Source organism: Xiphophorus couchianus, chromosome 3 (assembly GCF_001444195.1).
Source record: "Xiphophorus couchianus chromosome 3, X_couchianus-1.0, whole genome shotgun sequence".
Taxonomy (NCBI): domain Eukaryota; kingdom Metazoa; phylum Chordata; class Actinopteri; order Cyprinodontiformes; family Poeciliidae; genus Xiphophorus; species Xiphophorus couchianus.
In genome coordinates, this window is record NC_040230.1 from 1,156,020 (window position 1) to 1,175,495 (window position 19,476).

At 44.0% G+C, this 19,476-nt stretch overlaps 1 protein-coding gene across 1 annotated transcript; it reads right to left on the bottom strand.

Annotated features, from left to right (window-relative positions):
• Nucleotides 1-1,320: 1,320 nt before the first annotated feature.
• Nucleotides 1,321-16,073, bottom strand: LOC114141594 (beta-1,4-galactosyltransferase 3). The gene is made up of 7 exons (XM_028012226.1): nt 15,920-16,073; nt 7,905-8,584; nt 5,388-5,623; nt 3,649-3,836; nt 3,444-3,566; nt 3,267-3,371; nt 1,321-2,301 (listed from the first exon to the last, which is right to left on the bottom strand). The coding sequence occupies exons 2-7, from the start codon at nt 8,173-8,175 to the stop codon at nt 2,034-2,036; spliced, it is 1,191 nt and encodes a 396-aa protein (XP_027868027.1). The 5' UTR covers nt 8,176-8,584; nt 15,920-16,073; the 3' UTR covers nt 1,321-2,033.
• Nucleotides 16,074-19,476: the final 3,403 nt, after the last annotated feature.

A 19,476-nucleotide genomic window follows, 5' to 3' on the forward strand; every position in this document is an offset into this window, starting at 1 on the left:
GTCCCTGATCATGATGTAGTTTCTCTGGGTACCCAAAACGAGGAATAAAATCTTGAAATATCTTTTCAGCTGCTGTCTTTCCGGATTTGTTTCTCGTTGGGTAAGCTTGTGCAAATCGAGTGAAATGGTCAGCGACAACCAGGATATACTCGTATCCTCCTTTGCTTGGCTCCAAATGCAAATAATCAATAGAGACCAACTCAAATGGCGCACTAGTTGTGATGGATCCCATTGGAGCTCTCTGCGGGACATTGGGATGTTTTTGTTTAATACATTGACATTTCTTGGTCACATAGTCCTCAATGTCTTGTTGCATGTTCGGCCAGTAAAAGCGTTCTCGGGCAAGATGAATCACCTTGTCAGGACCGACATGGCCCATATCGTCATGTAAGCTCTTTAACACTAGTGGTTTGAGTCTTTCGGGGAGAACTAGCTGTCTGTTTAGTTCTGTTTTCCGGAAAAGTAGTCCATTTTCCACGACTAACTTGTTCCACTCGTACAACAGTCTCCTTGTTTCTTTGCACATGGTTCTTTTATCCTTTTCATTTGGACTCCAATTTCTTTGTTTCAATGATACAATCTCTTTAATAGCTGTATCTTCTTGTTGTGATGCTCTGATGTCTTCAGGAACAATGGTCATGACACTGTCTGGTAGGTTAGCCTCATCATTTTCAACAGCAAGTTGTAATGCAGCAATCCAGGGAACATCACCGCTTTGTGTTGCTTTGTTGCCTTGCCACACTGCAGACACAACTTCAGGAGACACTGTCTCAGTATGATCTTTCATGTACTGTTCAAGGCCTACTGGGTATCTGGACAACATATCTGCATCAGCATTCCTCTTCCCCGGTCTATACTTGATATCAAAGTGGAAGTCGGCTAATTCCCCAACCCATGGCATTATAGAATATGTCATGTAAAAATTAAATTGAGCTGAAGGGTCTAGTGCCGAGGACAGATATTTGAATGGCTTTCCTGTAAATATTTTCCATAATAAAAATGTTAACATAAGTTCTGCATCACTAAGGTCACATTTTCAATTCCAAATCCAACAGCCTGATTTGTTAAATAAATTTTTGTCACTATAATGTTCCTCATGTCCTCCTCCACCTGTGATGCTGTGCATTAAATACCTTGTTGTTGTTGTTGTGCTGTAGCATTAGCTTCTGCTAACTAATTTGTGTTAGCATAGCATCTTAGCGTTAGAGGAACTAAAGTTTGATCCTCCTGGGTGTCTCGATTTCAGACGTCCAGCGTTGAGTGATTTTCTGTTTTATATGAGCAACAAAAACCAGGAGGGAAGAAAAACCCGACAGAACATTTTCATTTTGAATCCGTTTATTTATGATTATAAGGCCACTGTGGACTGTGCAGAAGTTGGAAAGGAGAACAGAAATTAACTGACACTGAACCCAATGATACCTGTCCCGTTCACTTCCTCTTCTCAAGGAGTAAAAGTCTCAGTCTGTCCGACCCAAACTGCCGTTTATGGATCAGAACCAGGCTGGAGTGTCTAAGGCCATTTCCCATCTACGTGACAAGCCAGGCGTCTGGGACCTGGAGCTTCAAGCAAACTAACATCAAGTGATATGAAGAATGAAAACTTCTTCTTTGGTTTCTTCTGCCAAACTCAGAGGATTAGAGAAATGTTTTCACACAATCAGCCGTCGGAGTGAAGAAAATGCAGGAATTCATTTATCATCCACAGGAAACGAGGAAAAAAAGAGAAACCGAAGCAGTGAATCTGAAACTGACCCAGGCCCGATCAGCTTTCACAGATCCGACGTGAATCTGCGTTTTCTAATCAGAAAACGCTCCAGCAGCTTCCTCCTCTGAACTCCCTCTACGCTCTAAGGTCTACATGAAGAGAAAAGACGCGATTCTAAGGCCTCATGGTTTATACAGCGGCGACAGCGCCTGACAAACAAACTCACAGAGTCCAACCGGGTTCCTCCTCTCCGCAGCTCCGGACGACCGCAGGAGCCACAAGGGGGAGCTATCGCTTCATTCTACCACAAATCACACCAACAGGATTATTTCACAGCAAGTTTCTCCTGGAGTTTGTTTGAAAAATTGGCTGCAAGCTTCTGTGCTGCAGCTTTTTCTGCTGCAGGATTCTGTGCTGCAGCAGCTTTCTCTGCTGCGGGTTTCGGCGCAGGCGGGCGCAGGCCGGACTCCGTCCCGATGTTGACGGTGATGTTGGTGTAGAGAGGCAGGTAGTCCCTGGAGACGACCTCGTACTCCACCGTGTTCATGCCGTCCATCTTCCAGGTCTGACGCGTCTTCGCCAACATGTTGAACCTGAAGAGAGACGAAGTTAGATTGACACAAACAACAAAAGTTTTCAATTCAAATGATTTGATAAATACACACAACGTCACTGATAAAGATATTCTTCAGTTTCTTCTGTTTCAAATTAGTGATCATTCATTGAACTTTAGAGATATGGATTGTGGACGCCAACATTAGCAACATGTTTAGCATTGAGCACTAACTCCTTCTACAACTTGAACAACAATATATTTATTTTCCGGATCATTGATGAAGCAGGAATTAAGCCCAGTGGGTCGAGAGCAGCAGCGTTGTCATCAGTTAGCGGATGTAGCTTGTCCGTCAGATTTACAGTTGTACCAGAAACAAAATACAAAAGTTCTGGCACTTGTATGTATTAAAACTTAAAAACGCAATTGTGTTAAAAATATATTTTTTAATGTGCCAAAATCTATGTAACTGATTATTCAAAATTAACTTTAACATATATTTAGTCTATTTCTGACTAAATGTGTCATTTTGTTTGACTTTGTGTGGGTAATAAGTATTAACATAAAATATGACAGAACCAACTCCAAAATACACTAGCAGTTAGCAGCTAAGCTAGCATTGCAACTGGCATGCTACGTGCTAACAGAACTTTTGTTTTTATCTCAAAACATTGTCAAAATAAAAAAATAAAAATCTTAAAGAATCATCATTTGGTGAAAATTATCAACCTGGAATTAAAACTCTTTACTGCTTGTCTACTTCTTCATGTGTCTGTGATGACGGGAAAACGATGCACCGCCACCCTCTGGTGTAACTCAGTATTACACCCTCATTCAATACACCTTTACCTCCTTTTAGTTCAGTTAAATTACCAGTAAAGCCAAATGTTAATCAATATGCTACATGTAGGATTCATGCTAATGTGCATTTAAAGGCTGGTTGCTTTGACTAGACCATGGAGTCCAGGCTGGGTGTCCAGCAGCAGTCGTGCGGTTGCTCTCTACCTCTTGGGATTCACGTCGTTGCCTTTGTCCAGCTTGTGTTTGATCATTTTGTAGCGGCCGACTTTCAGAGACGGACGGCTGATGAACATCCCCGACAGAGACACCCTGAGGACGGAGAGCAGAAGGTCAAAGGCAGAAGGTCAAAGGTGGGTCGTAGAGAATCGGAACGGGTCTGACCTGACGCCGATGTCGTCGTCCTCGCCGCCCCAGCCCCAGTAGTTGTTGGGGAACCCGTTCATCTTCAGGTAGTGCAGCGGCGACAGCGCCGACACGCCTCCAAAGTACATTTTGTACGGAAGCCTGGAGGGGACAAGCAGCAGAGGCAGCGTGAGTCTACCAGTAGGAGGCGCCGCGGACTCTAACGGACGCTGCAGCGGCGCACTTGTAGCCAAACTTGTCCATGGCGATGGCGGCGTGCTTGGGGTTGGCGTCGCAGACGTAGAGGTTGCGGTCGTCCTCGGGGATGAGGTCGACGTCGTGGAAGAAGAGGCAGTCCCAGTCTTCCTCCCTCATCGCCTCTCGGAAGCCAACGTTCATCAGCTTGGCCCGGTTGAAGGTGTAATTCCCCGCCTGCACCGCAAAAACACCCAGAAAACCCAAAACTTAACAGAAAAACTTTAGGAGACGCGCTGCAGATGCAGCCCTTTTTATTTTATCTGCTAAATAATGAACTAAACTACTTCACTTTTACCAACATAAGGAAAATAAAGTGTCAGGTCTAAATACCTATTAAACAAACACAGGAAAGACAAGAGAGTTAGATTCTTTGTTTCTCGCAAGGAGAGCAGACAGAGATGTGCTTTCAGTTACAAATCTCCAACCTGCTCTGAAACACATCTGTCTGTTCCTCTCTTTTATTGCTCTTAGGAACCCTCTCACACTGAGCACTGCAACTCTAGGGGGTGGGGTCAAAGCATTTTAGTTGCAGTGCTAAAAGACAATCACTAAACTAAACACATGTTATCTACAATCTAAATCCTTCTTGCTCCAGGCACGGCGTCGAATAGGACACGTTGTATAGCTTCAAAGCAACGGCTTTGTAGCACAGAGCAGAGTTTATTGCAGGCTTGTAAAACTCTGCTGGGAGCAACTAACACCTCTGTCTTGTAGGACGTCCTGCAGGGCAACAGCTGCTGAGAGTAGCTGTCACCCCTATTTCCCAGGGAAGTCTCAGGATGGAATCAAAGTTATTTAACACACAGAAACATTATCTAAATGTAACTACAAGGCTACATGATACAACAAATATTTGTTAATACTAATAATACAATTTACCCAACATAAGGTTTTGTAGAAAACATGTATAAATTATTTTGGAGACAGAACATGAACGACCGGTTTCTCATCTTTTTTTTGCTTTTGATGAGAAGTAAAATTTGCTTTTGTTGATATTTGTGGTTCCATTTACCCCAAAATTTAGATCAATGCAAAAAACTTTAATGGCAATTTATTATTTTTATACATAAAATTTTAAAGTGTTGCTTTGTAAATAAAACAAAAATAAATGCAGCTGCAGGGGGACGCCTAAAATCCACCACAGGGCCACACATGGCCCCGAGCCACACTTTGGTTCAGAACAAACCAAAGGTTCATTTCTGAGTCATGATGCCGATCCTTAATGCGGCTCTGCATTCAGGGCTTCGCAGCCAGGGGGCGCCAAAGATCCGGCCGGATGAGGTTTTAATCTGGATTCACTGCAGAAGTAAAAACGTTTCTGATTCCTGTCGACGTCATTGAAGCGGATCATACTTTTATTTTTATTAATATCTGAATAAATCCAGGAAAGAATTAAAAACTATTTGATTTTATAAAGAGAAACGTTTTCCATAATAATCCAGGCTGCATGTTTTCCAGAACCAGTTTATGGTTCATCACATGATCCTGTTTTCACCAGTAGACCTGAACTGGTTTCCAGTCTGATGCTTTCAGAGCCAGACTGGAGACATCGGTATGGGTCGATACCGAGTCAATGTTTCAATCGCTGCAGATCATAAATAATCTGGTGGAAAAACAGAGAAATGACGAGATTTTCCTCAGTCATGCAGAGAGCAGCCAGCAGAGGGAGCAGCAGAGCCGACAGCGCCTGGTTCTGCCGGGTTCTGCGGGTTCTGCGGGTCTCACCTGGTGGATGACGTAGATGCCGTAGCTGAGCTGCTGCCGCTGCAGGAACGGGTGCAGGTAGTAGAGCAAGAACTTGAGGTGATGCTCGCGGTGGCGGTGCGGGATGATGATGGCGGTCCGGTGGCGGGCCTCGCAGTCCGGCGGCCGGTACCGCCCCCCACTCACCACCAGGGGGTTCTTCCTCTCGACCTGGGCCAGGGTCAGGCCGGACGGGAAGCTGACGTGGATCGGCCCACCTGCAGACACAAAACGGGTTCTGGTTTACCGGACCGGAGGCAGAACCACAGAGCAGCATGGAGGCAGAAACCGGGTCGGCGGGCGGTTCAGGTGGTTCTGACTCAGACCACCAGGTAGCCAACAGAACCAGCTTAGAGCAGCAACAGTTTCATAATGGCACCCTGAGGAAAAGCCAGCAGAAGCAGAGCTGACTGGATTGATCCATTATGGAATCAATGTAATCAATTAATCATTAACTGGAGAATATAGACTCTAAAAAGGCTGTTAAACCTTCAACTGTTTGACCCAGAACTATTCTGGTGTTTTAGCTCCACATGGTTCAGATTCTGGAAAAAAAATTTTTATCTGGTTAATCAATAAATAATCACCAGATCAGAAACGACTGAATTTTTCACTCATTGATTGATGATTTATAGAAAAGCAGCTAAAAAATCCTTCAAACATTCAGTAAAGGAAAACAGCTCTGCATTTTAGGAAAATTGTTCATTTTCAGATTTAGAAAAGAAACTGAATTATTTCAGTTTTTACCATTTCTAACATTGAATAAAAATATGCAGAATCTGGGCGAGTCGTGGCGGCGCAGAGGTTAAGCTCAACCAGGTTCGATTCCCGATTAATCGTTAGAACAATCGATTAATCGATAACTAAAACAATGGAGAAACACCCACTGACTTCAGCAGAGGGATGACCTCTGACCTCAGCTGGTCGACATGCAGACCAGCCACTTCTGTCAGAAAATTTTCCCAGAATTCCTGGAGTTTTCCACCTGAACCACGATGAGACTGGAGTTGTGTAATTCTGCGATTGATGGGTTCAGCGGCACAATCTTCATGTTTTAGAGCCTAAAAGGCAACAAATAAACAGCAGAACCAACCAGAACCATCCTTTCTGGTTCTGGTTCTGGTTCCGTCTCTGCGGCGGAACCAGCGGCTGCTGCGGAGGTGAAGTCAGACGACAGATTCATCCTCCTCTTTTCCGTCTTTAGAAGACCGACTTTCACCGAGATAATTAATCCCAAATCCCCAAACGGCCCGGCAGCGCCGCGCTCATCAAGCTGGACCTGGTAAATTAGCGGCGCTGTGCCTTTAAGGTCTCCCTGCTGCAGCGTCAGCACGGCGACGGGCTTACATAAGCCCTGATCTCGCCGGAGCAGAACGGCACAAAGATGCAAAGCAGGAACACAGGAGGGAGGAAGAGGAGCGGAATGAAGAGCCCGCAGGCGGCGCCGGTCCGAATCAGAGCCGGAACATGAAGGTTCTGACCCAACAGAACCTTCAGCCCTGCAGGATCAACATTAAAACATGGCTGCTGGATGGGAAATACCATAATAATAATAATAATAACTTGGCGAGACGAAGGCAGCAAATGTTCTGATCCGAATCAGTTTCTGTTCATCTACAGAACCAGAACCAAACAGCTTCACGGCAGTTTAATCACGATTAATCGATTAGTGAAATAATAGTTTAATTCAGTAATCGATCATTTAGTAACATAAAAGATATTGGACCAAAACCATATAAAAATATTTTACATTAAATAAACCTCAGTTATCCAGTTATTGATCGATCGATTATTCCAGAAATAATCCCCAGACCAGCCGAACGCTGCATTAATGTTCAGCTGAGGATTTTTCCTCTGGTCACTAAACGCCTCGAGGTTCCAGAGGAGGAACCGGCCCAAATGACCAGGGAGAGGGAAGTCTGGACCTCCCTACTGACCCCACGACCCCGGAGGGGAGGAGGGGGGAGAGAGAGAGAAAGAGGGGGATGGATGGATGGATGTTATTTTTATTATTTTCTCCACTCTTTCCTCCCTGAATCGTCGTTAAATTTTAACAATTTACTCATAAAAAGTATTTATGTTTGCTGCATCAGCCAAAAAAGTAGCAATAAACAGTTTTTAAATTTTTATCGTTATCGGAATAATACCAAAAAATATCGTGATGAAATTCTTGAAATCATCCCTAACTTTGGTCTAGTTAAAGTCCAGGCAGAGTAAACTGCATGTGTTTACGTTTGTGATGGTGGGACAAGAAATACTCGTCTCTGGCCTGTAGATGGGATGCAGCGGTTGCTATGGAAACGAGCGAGTTTCCATAGCAACAAGTGGAGACATTTACTGGATGAAAGCAGCTCCTCTGTGTCGCATCATCTTTATTCCCCCAAGAAACAGGAAGTCATTAATCACCAACTAGAAGGTTCCCCCTTGTTTCAGAGGGAAAAACGGCAGTGATGATTTGCCGGGTTCTGCCGGGTTTGGACCGGAGGGTTCTGGACTCACCGATGAGCGGGGACGTCTTGGGGCAGTAAGGCATGTCGTCGGCGTGGCCGTGTCCCCGGGACAGGTAGGACAGGTTGGCGTAGACATCCCCGCCGCCCAGCGCGGCGCCGGTGCGGTTCCGGACCAGGCCGGCCACCTTGCCCTTACGGAAGATCCGGATGAAGTAGCTGACCCGCTTGTGGTAGCCCTCCCGGGACAGCAGCGCCATGACGACCAGCTGGATGCCCAGGAACATGAACAGGAAGCGCCACTTGGACTGCAGGGTAACCATGGCGATGGCTGGACGAACGGAGCGGTTCTGAAGGGTCCAGGTGAGGACGTGAGGCAAAACGGATCAGTTCAGGGACAGGAAGGCACTTCTGGCAGGCGTGGGGGAGGAACGTCCCCCCCAGACAGGAAACAGGAAGTATCAACCGGCAGGAGAGGAAACGAGCGCCTGGCGATCCTTCAGCTCATCACCGGGCCGACCTCTGAGACCTCTGGAGGTCCGGCTCGTCGTGGGGTGAAGACCCGGCCCGCGGGCAGCCCGGCCCGCTCATTCTGCCGCCGTCGGCTGATTCTGCCGCCACCCCCCCGTCATGGCCCCCGCAGGCCGCCGCCGGAACAAAGGAAGCGAGGATTACAGCCGGTTCTGGAATAACCCGCAGGACTCACTGGCCCGTTGCCGTGGAGACCAGGCTCTGAAAGACAACAGAAGAAGAAAAGGCGTGAACAAAACGAGCGAGAGTGACCTCTGACCTCTGCTGCAGCGTCAGAAACAAACCCATTAATTAGTCGGTTAAAGCAGCCGGCCAGGCGGCGATAATCCTAATCCTAATCCACTGAAGGCGAGCAGCTTCCAGCTAATCACCTGATCGCGTCTGACAGAGGAGGAAGAACGACATGAAAACTAAATCTGAAGAAAAAACTGAAATACAGGAAACATCGATCCACTTCACACAACATAAATGTTTCCACTCTAAAAATAATCATGTTTTTCTCTAATGACTTTGAAAATAAAAAAAAAAGTATTTTGTCGCAGGTCACTTATAAAAAAATCTGATTTGTTGCTACTGGCTGTTGTGACAAAAATAAATAAATGTATGACAGGCTGCTAAAGCTGCTGCTGGTCTCTTAGAGAAAAGTCCATCATTTTTCACTAGTCGCTTTAAAAAATGTGTCAGATTCTTACAAAACAAATCAATTTCCATTCGTCACTTTTCTTAAAAAGATTTATTTTAATTTTACTGAAGAAAAAATAAAAGTCTTGATTTGCTGCTTGAAGTCAGAGTTATGTTTTAGATTCGTCGCTCAGTTTTAAATTCTGAGCGAATGAACATGGATCCCAGGAACCGGATCTGGAGTCGGTTTGTTTGGGCTCAAATGAACCATCATCCTCTTCATCATCTTCATCCTCTTCATCAGCTCTTAGAGAAGGTTTCAGGGGAAAATGCAGATGATCCACCAGAACCAGAACCGCCGGACGGCCCAGGAGACCCAATAAGAGCTGCAGAAGCTCAGAGCATCAGCGGCCCGCCTCCTCACATCCTCAGCACCGAACATTTATCCTGTTTATGATGAGAATCAGGACAACTAGCTGCCTGAACCACAGCCCTGCTCAGCAGCGCCCCCGGTGGAGACGCCACTGCACTACATGCTGTGTTGTAAACAGATCGGTGAGGAAACGCTTCGCACTCAGGAGCAAAGCAGAACATCAGGACGGGTTCACAGCTCAGCAGCAGCAGATGATCCGCTTCAAATCCGACTTACACGCGAGGAAGGAGGAAGGAAAAGCAACGAGCCAGAAAACCCGCTGGAGTTTTTCAGACAAACTGTCTAAATTGGTCTTTAATCTTTAGATCTGTACGTTTCTGTGCAAACAGACACTTTTGTGTATAAAGATTCACTAGAATTAAGAAAGACTGAAGATTTGTCGCCTGTCACTGATGAACAAAAGCTGCTAGATTTGTTGTGACTGTTTTAACAAAAAAAAAAAAACAAGCCAGTGTTGTTGCTAGTTGCTTTTTTGGGGGGAAAATGGCTGGATTTGTTGCTGGTCGCTTTTAAAAAACACACACTATATTAGTTGCTAGGTTTTTTGAGAAAGATGCCACATTTGTTGCTTTCCTCTGTTGGAAAACGTTCAGCAGTTCAATCAGATTTGATTTTTGACAAATGATTTGATTTGACAAAAGAAGATGCCAGTGTAAGTTGCCACATTCCTTGCTAATCACTTTACTGAAAAAAAATCACTCAATCTGTCGATAGTCGTTTTTTTGTATAAAGGAAAAAAAACACAGCTAGAGTCTGTTGCCACATTTAGCAACTTTTCAGATTCTAGCGACTTTTTTTTCTTTTTATACAAAAAACGACTCAACAAATTTAGTGACTTTTCAGCTTCATTAAGTTAGAAACTCCACTGTTCCCCCTGAACACACCCTGCGAGCGCCACACCTGGCCACGCCCCTCACTGCCTCTTGGCTCCGCCCACTGTGGAGTTTTTCCAACAAAATCCCGGAGAATCAGTGGAGTTTTGTCCAGAAGAAGACTATATGAGCATAAGTTATTTTTAAATTGGTCGGATGTTAAATACTGACTGAATTTTTCCAGGTAGAAATAAACTGACATGTGGATCGCTCTTACTTTGGTAGGAGAAGATAAACTTCTGCTCATGTTTAACGTCCCAATAATCTTTAGCCGCAGCAGCGGATGCTTTCAGTGTGCAGCGCATCAATATTGCATCTGCTGCAGACTTAAGAGAGAAAGACTGCCATGAAGTTAGCTTGAGGATGAGAGGAAGCTGGCGGTCACTAACAGGAGGTAAACTCATTAGTCTGAATGCGTTAACCCATGACATCCGTAATGATGACTGATTGAACATTATGAGTCATTATCAGCCGAGCTGCATTTCCTCCTGATGCAACATGAAGCCGACTCCTCAGACTGGAAGAGATCAGCAGCAAATCCACCCAGTCCACCAGGTTTCTGGCTTTTAGCTAATTTTAGCTCTTAAACAGGCGTTTGCTCACTGAATGGAGTAACTTAATGTTAGTCTACATACTATTGATGGTATTTATGTTAGCATTTGATCTAATTTTAACAGAGTTCAAGCTAACATACTACATTCAGCATATTCGCTTTAAAAACGATTGTTTCCAATGTCATTTCAACATGCTAACGTTAGTTTTGCATCAATCATTTACATTTGAGCTAAATTTAAAATTAACATACTGAATGGAATAAATTAATGTTATAAAACAATTAGCTCTTTATCTAACATTAGCTCATTTTAGCTTAAACTATTGTTTCCAACATCAGGTTTCATCCTACTGATAGCCCACATGCTAATTCTAGCTTTGTATTCATCAGCTACATTTTAGCTAATTCTAACATTAACATACTGAAGTTAATGTTATCCAACATGCTAGCCTTAGTCAACATGCTACAGTTAGCATGTTGTCTAATGTTAGAATTGCATCCATTATATTTGAGCTAATTTTAAATTAAAAGCTTCAACTTACATCCTGAATAGAGTAATTTAATGCTGTCAAACATGTCCGTGTTAGCCAACATGCTGTAGTTAGTATTTTAGCTAGCTTTAGCTTTTCAGTTCATTTTACCTTATAACTGCTGTTTTCACACTTATGAAACATGGGCGTTAGCAACCCACAACATTTAGCATCTTAGCTAAAAACATTTTAGCTCATCAAAACAGAGCGCTCTTATTGATCTTTTGCTCATTACGCTCCTCAGCAGAGGGTTTAGCTTTGTATGCAGAGTTCTGCTCTAGTTTCTAATACTCGTCTTCTTCTCATTCTTTAGGACATTTCTGTAATTTACAGCACAAACATTCAGCTTACAGAACCCAACGCATTCTTACAGGAAACGCCCATTTTCTAGCTGTGTTTATAGCCTGAGCTCTTAAAAACTGCAGTGAAATTCCTTGCTGAGCCTCAGTCCAAGTCAACAAATCTGTTTCTGATTTTACGCCGGTTGACCCGAGCCAGATGTTCCACACACAGCTGGTTTGGATCAGAACCGGTGAGGCAGCAAACAAAATGTCCCAACAGAAGCTGGAAGAACCTCATTTCTGAAGTTTCTACATGGAGAGAAAAGCTTCAACCACCAACGACCTTCATCCCCTGACCCCCGACCCCTGACCTTCTGACCCCTGGGGATCTGCTGAGGCGAGTCCAGAATCCAAGCCAGGAATCCGGTCCAGGTTTTCAGGGAAACCATCAGCAGGAAGTCTGCTGTTGGGAACGCGCTCCTGACCGGCAGACATCAGGAAGTGCTACGGCCCGAGTCGGACGGCTGGTTTCCATGGAAACGGAGAGGAATTCACAATCAGATTAAAACCTGTGAAGTCGGGCCTAAAATCGGTCCTGGATATCTGGAGTCATTTAAGAAACTAATTAAAACATAACGGATTGAAATATTAGTTTGTGACTTCACTAAAGGGTTAATTTGTTCAAATGTATCTGAAATATTCATCCATTCATCGACCCAAACCAGGTTTAGTCAGTTTTAGTTTAGCTTTATTTTATTGTAATTTTGTTTATTTCAGTTAGTTTTAGTTAGATTTGACTAATTACTAGTTTTTATTGGTCATTTAGTTTTTATTAGTCATAGCAGTAGTTTTAGTTTTTTCAGTTTGATTTTTAGGTGCAGAATTTAATTTTTTTTTAAAGTTGTTATGTTTACATTGATTGGATGATGAATATTCAACAGAACGTTTTCCAAAGATGGACTCAATTTTTAACAAACTGACTGGAGTTTTATCACAACTTCCACCATTTTGTCTCCAGGAGGAGAATGTGGCGCCGTAATTTACCGACAGCTGACGTAAACTGCTAGTATGGGGAAAAATAAATGTCGCATCAAATCGAAAGGCTAATAGATTAACAAACATGAAAATGAAGGATATATCTCTAGAATTTCAGCATGTTATATTATAGCTCCAGTTACTTATAGTTTTCCCCCATTAAATGAAATGCATTTCAATTAACAAAAATATTTTCTAACTTTCAGTTTTTATTTTGTTCGTTTTAATTAATAACCATGATCCATATATTGATTATTCAGTCGATTGTGTTTTTAGTCAGTTTCTACAATAAAATCTGATCAGGGCTGATTAACACAACGCAGCTAACTTTATATTTCTTATCCCTACATGTTGATAATTTTGTGATTAAAGTGACTCCATACATCGGCGATGGGCCCCCTCCTGTCGTCTCTGACCTCTGACCCATATGGAGCCGGAGAGGTTTGGGGGTTTCCGTCACATCAGACTTGCAGGACAGCAGAGTCATTAAATGATGCAGTTGGAGGATTTTTCCCTCCAACACGGTAAAAACAAAACCAACTTCCTGTTGGAGGTGTGAATATTTCCTCCACCACTAATGAACTTCTGTCCTTCCAGCCATTTTTTCTGTCTGACAACTTTATGGCTCATATTTCCTGCAATGGAAATTTCGTTGAATTCTGTTCAATGACAATAAATGCTATCTATCTATCTATCTATCTATCTATCATATTTTAGGCTGCAGCTCTACATACATGACAGCTGCTGCTCTCCGTGACGGTGCGTTCAATGACAAATGGGAAATCCAAGGTCAGGTGTTCCGTGTTATTGTCTGATTGCTTTGATTTAATCTGCAGTTCATCATGAAACAATAATCCAGGCATCCCAGTCCTTCAGATGATGTGATGAAGCCAGTATGAAGGAAAAATTATGTTTTTCTGATTCAAAATTAATTTATTCATTTGAAATCATTCTGTTACGATAATTTAAAATGTTTTATTTTTTCTGTTTCATTTTTCTTTCAAATCTTTTGTTCCAGACTTTTTTAAAGTTTCAAATTCTTTTTTATGTCTTAAATTAACTTTTTAGTTTCAAAATGTTTTTTCTGATTTAAAATAATTTTTTCTGTTAAAGATTATTCTGATCCTATATTTGAATTATTTATTTCTATTTTTTTCTGTTTCCGGTCATTGTTTAAATTTAGTTTTTCTAATTCATATAACTTCTCTTAAAGATGTATTGTTTCAAATATTTTTTTGAAAAAATTAAATTACAATAATTCCCCCGATGTAGCTCCGTAGGCCCAGCCGTCCGTCAGACTGCAGCTACTCTGTGTTTACTGGACTTGCAGCAGGTCCGGTGCTGAACAGGCATCACCAGCTTTTTTCTGGAAAAGCTGAACAAACACTGAACATCATTCTTATTCCAACAACCAACCAGGAAGAATGCGTCGGCATGGCGACGCCTGCCAGCTTCCTCGTCATGGAAACGCATCCAGAAGCCAGTTCGTGTCTCCTGAGGCCAAGGCGGACTCGGTCGGGACACGAGGTCTGCCACCCCCTCCATCCGGTCGCTCTGATGACGTTTCCACCCCCAGGTGAGGTCCCGCCCCCATCCAGGTACCAAGCAGCTGCCGTTTCCATAGCAACGGGGAAGCCTGAAGGGAGCCAACCGACCCACAACAAAACCAGAGCAGCAACTTCCACCACGAGGAACACGGCGGTTCTGTTTGCACACAGTGAGCCGGTCCAGCGGCGCTGATATCATCAGGAGACCCGACGGATTAATATGGATTCATTATCGTTTTAAACTGCGAACACAGATTTGGTCCCAACAGATCATTGACTTGTTCTCATATCAAGCGTTATTTAAAATAATAAAACATCTAACTAGACGTTTGTGACTATTTAATCCCAAAAGCAAACATTAAACACCTGGTACAGAAAGATGTATAATAAATCATTGGTGTCTGATAACACAGACAGGCTAATAAAATAAACAAGTTAATGTAAAGTTAAAGATTTTAGTAAATCATTTTTTTCTTTTAAATAAAACCATTCTGAGCGGTAGGGGTAGGCCTGTCGCGATAACGGTAAATCAATTAATCGTACGATAAATTAAAACTATCAACGTCATTTTAATTATCGGCATTATCGTCTCTTCCGGCCTTTTTCTCTTTCTGTTAATGACACCGAATGAAAAAAGGCTCAACTCCAGTGCTCTCCACTGACCTCTGACCTCATTTCCTTAGTGTAAAGCCCAGCGCACACAAGCTGTCGGCTGATTGTCAAGTCCAGTGAACTAAATTTAAAACCAGGTATTAATCAATGCTTTACTACAATCTACCTGCAATGCATGTGGCTAGTGTCAGCGTAAAGTCCTGACTGAATGAAAATCATTAGAACCTTGTGGTCCTACTTACCTAATAAAAGAAACACTCTGGTTTAGAAACTACAATTTTCTATACAAGTTGTAAATTTCATACAAAGAAAAACGCAAAAAGTCACTCAAAACCAGTGAAACGGCCGCAAATTTACAGAAGAGCCGCAAATTTACAGAAGCGTTCCTGTAAATCCTGAAGGGGGTCCGGTCATTAATATGGAGGAGGAGGAGGAGGAGGAGGCCCTCAGGGCCTTTTGTTTGGAGCAGAACAGTGAAACTCCTCCGATAACATAAATCCCGTTTCAGCTGGAAATCGGCTCCTCCGGTCGGAACCGACCAGGCCCTGAAAGCGTCTCGGTTGACCCAACTTAGCCGCTGATGAAACAAAGAGTTTCCGGTGATGATTAAACTCGGAGCGAAACTTTTCTTTGTTCCTGTTTTTCCGTAGATGTGAGGGACAAAACTAACAGGCTGAAACGTGAAGCGCAGAAAACGAGCTAATACCCGCTGAGACGTTCAGGTGTCCTCGGATCACCCAGCTCCAGAACCAGCGTTTAACCGTTAACAGCAGCGGTTCTGCTCCCGGTTCGGAGAGGTGCTAACAAGTCCAAACAACTCCCAGCAAACACGAACAGAACCAGGTCCACCCCAGGGCACCTGTGGTTCGGTTCCGGCAGCGGAACCAACTCTTTAACCCAGGCTCAGGTCGCCAGATGTGGGGGAAGCCGAACCGAGACGAACCGAGCTAACGACTGTTAGCTCACTAGCTGGCTAGCGAACGCGACCAGAACAACAGTATCAAAACTTAATTATTTTAACTTTATTCCTTTATGAAAACAATAAAACTTACCGAGAGAGGAGGCGTGAGTAACGGACGGTGCTTCCCGCAGCCGCTCCGCCGCGTTTCTGACGTGTTTGTGAAGTCAAGGCGGTCCGAGAGGAGCAGGAGGTTCCCCCCCTTCACCACGAGTCCCACTCCGCCCACGACAGCCGGCGCAGGGGGAGGAGGTTCACGCTGCCCCGGCAAAAGTACAGAACTACCGAGGTGCCAAAACCACACGCGGAAGAGTCACTCTGCCACAAGAACATGCACTGAGCAAGAACAAGAGTCAAAGAAAGAGAAAATATTTAGGATACATAGTTAAAATTACAGAACTACCGAGGTGCCCAAAGAGAGTAAAGATTCCCTCTGCTGCAATAAAAATACAGAAGTATTGAAGTGCCACAAACAGAGCCAAATGAAGGAGAGACGTTTTAGTGTGCCACGTTAAAAATTACAGAACTACTCAGGTGCCAATACCAAAGATTCACTCTGCCGCCATAAAAAATACAGAAGTATTTAATACATATACATAGTTTGTCATTCAATTGCACATTTAAAAATGTACAAACTGAAAGAAATTTTGTTGCAAGGCTCCAATAATAAATAAATAAATAATAATAAAAGTATCAATGTAAATATATATAATAAAAGATGAAACTAATGGGAGTTTATCATCCTTATGGCCTGAGGGACGAAGCTGTTGTGGAATCTGGTTGTTCTGCATTTGAAGCTGCTGGACGTTTTCCCAGAGGCAGCAGGGAGACCTGACCTGCTGAGGGTGGAAGGGTCTTTCTTAATCGCCAAGTCCTGGACAGGCAGCGACTGTGAGGACGGAAGGAAGCTCAGTCCTGATGACTCTCAGCTGTCCTCTAATTTCAAAAGAAGAGAGAAGTTTTGAGATGTTGTGATTCTTCACCAGCCTCTCGAAACTCTTCATCATGATGGCAGCAGGACGGAAGTCATTCAGTGACGAAATGGTGTTTTTTTGCCCTGGAATGATGATGGCCGTCTTGAAGCAGGATGGAGCAGCACAGCTCAGCGAGGTGTTAAATATATCGCAGAGGACGAGAGCCAGCTGGTCGCCACAGGTCTTCAGAACCGGACCCGGTATCAGGTCCTGCTGCTTCTCATGGTCCTCTGAACATCAGCTGTCTGATTATCTGTTCCTCCGGATGAGGAGAGGATTTCCTCAGGACTGTTGCTGAGGGCTTCAAAACGACCAAAGTAGCAGCTCAGTGCATTCAGAAATCTGTAGCGTCTTCGCAGCCTGTGATTGTCCTGATGCTTTGCCACCTGCACAAGAGCCAAAGGAACAAGGAAACATTCCCTCTGAAAAAATTACAGAACTCCTGAGGTGCCAAAAGGCAGAGATCGACTCTACGGCAATAAAAAGTATGGAACAACTTAAATAAATCTGACTGTGAAGTGTTTCTTAACTCCAACCTTTAAAGAAATAAACAGGTTTGAAATTTAAAACCTGTCACTGAGCCAGGTCTCTGTAGAAACCAGAACCAGCTATAAACCAGAACCTGAGCAACCTGTGAGGTTCCTGAGCGGCAACCGGATCATGATGTCAGAGGTCAGAAATGAGGAAGAATGAGGTCACTGTTGCTTATATGGAGTTATGGTTTAAAAACTGATGCAGTTCTAGAACAAAATCCCAGTTAAAAGTCAACATTTCACCCAGAAGATCAGCTTTGAAAATCACAACTACCCGTAAGTGACCTTTACCTTTATGAAAGCGTTGAACCAAACCTCATTTCTTCATCCGATACCATTCACAACCCTGGTGGAGACTTTTAGCTCCTGCATGAGTCCCAGGTCAAAGGTCAAAGGCTTAAATAGCAACACACCTGGAAATGTTCTGGTACCAGATTGGAAATGAGAAAAAAAGCAGCAAAAATCCCAAAATAAGACTTCAGGTTGCATTCACACCAGCTGTTTAATCCGCTTTAGTCCAACTCCGGTCCGAACCCAAACCTCGGGTCTGGGTTCGGCTTAAGTGAACTCTGGTGGTTCGAATGCATATATGAACGCCAAGCGAACTGGAGACCGCTCCAAAAGCAGGAAGCGAACTACAGCACAGAGCATTCTGGGTAAAAACAACCAAAACAAACACGCTAGGCTAGTGCTAGCGAGAGAAATGGATCCAGAGACAAAAGAGAAATCCGACAAACACTAAAATCTGATGCCACTCCATTTTTGTTTCCATTTGGTGAAGAGGGAAGTTGCATTCAATGTTTTCTTCAGAGGTTTTTGTGTCGTTTCTTCAGTGGTTTTGGTGTGGCGCCCCCACAGGTGAGGCAGGGAACAAGTTTTTCAAACGGTTTAGTTTATTTGACACAGAGCAGTGTGAAAGAGAACAGGTTTTTCAATTAATTAGGATCATTTTACACAATAGTTGAAATGTTGGTCCCAATTGAACTGGGTCTACCGGATCATCAGGCGTGAAAAAAGCCTCAGAAACCCAGGAGAACTTTGGACCTCCTGAATCCGAGGTTTTGGTGCAATGCCGTCGGTCCGTCCATTTTCTAACACCCTTGTCCCTGTTGGGTCAGAAGGTGCTGGTGCTTCTCCAGTTAACGTTCTGGGCGAGAGGCCGGGTCACCTGGACAGGTCGTTTTGGTGCAGTGATCGTTTTGTTTTCAGGGTTGTTGGAGAAATGGCCCAAACCCGTTTGTATCGGTTGCTTCCTCGCCGGGTCTCAGCCGCCCAGACCAGGATGGACAGTCTGGTGCCAGTTCTGTGGGACCGGATGTTCCCCAGGCTGCTTTTCGGGCCCAACCACAAGTTGGAGCGGATCTTTGGCGGCATGCTGCACCACCCGGAGCGCTCCGCCATGCAGATCTGCCCGTACTACTTCGACCAGGTGACCTGGAGGCTCCCGGCCGCGTCGCCCTGGTTGGTGATCCGCTCACACTGACGTCACGTCCGCCGCTGGTTTGTCTCTGTGTGATCAAACTTCCCTCCTGGCTATAAGGCAGAACAACCTGGAGCTGCACTGCTTCGACTCCTGGGGCGACGTGCAGAAGGAGAAGCAGCGGAGCGCGGAGCAGCATCAGAGCGGAGGCAGCCAGCCGGGGAGCCGGCCCGACGCCGGGGTCTACCTGAGCCGGCTCTGCCAGCTGCAGGACCTGCAGACCGGAGGCAGCATGACCACACAGATGTTCATCCACCTGATGTACGACTACAGCGACTGACGCCTCATTAAAACACGCCTTATTTTTAAAAACGTGAATGTTGGAGATGTGAAAACATGATTAATTAAGTTTACGCACCCAGGGAGAGAAGAGCAGGAGAGGATGACCTTCAGGATCAGCGCAAGGTCACGGCAGAAATATGGGGAGCCGTTGGTGACGTTACACTGTCAAAAATTAACAGCAATAATTTGAGTTATTTAGCCTGACATATTTGACCAAACTAAATATTTAGTTAACAAGCTAAGTGTTTAGCTAGCAAGCTATAAATTTAACTTCAAGTAAAAATATTTAACTCCAAACTGAATATTTAATTAGCAAATGAAACATTTAACTTCAAACAAAAATATTAATTTTAGTTAGCAAACTATAAATATTTCACTCCAA

Excerpts from the sequence above, each read along its gene's own strand:
- LOC114141594 (XM_028012226.1), bottom strand. The coding sequence starts at position 8,175 with ATGGTTACCCTGCAGTCCAAGTGGCGCTTCCTGTTCATGTTCCTGGGC. Across the intron at positions 5,624-7,904 it reads CAAGACGTCCCCGCTCATCG|GTGGGCCGATCCACGTCAGC; the intron begins GTGAGTCCAGAA and ends TTGTGTCTGCAG. Across the intron at positions 2,302-3,266 it reads AACGACGTGAATCCCAAGAG|GTTCAACATGTTGGCGAAGA; the intron begins GTAGAGAGCAAC and ends GTCTCTCTTCAG.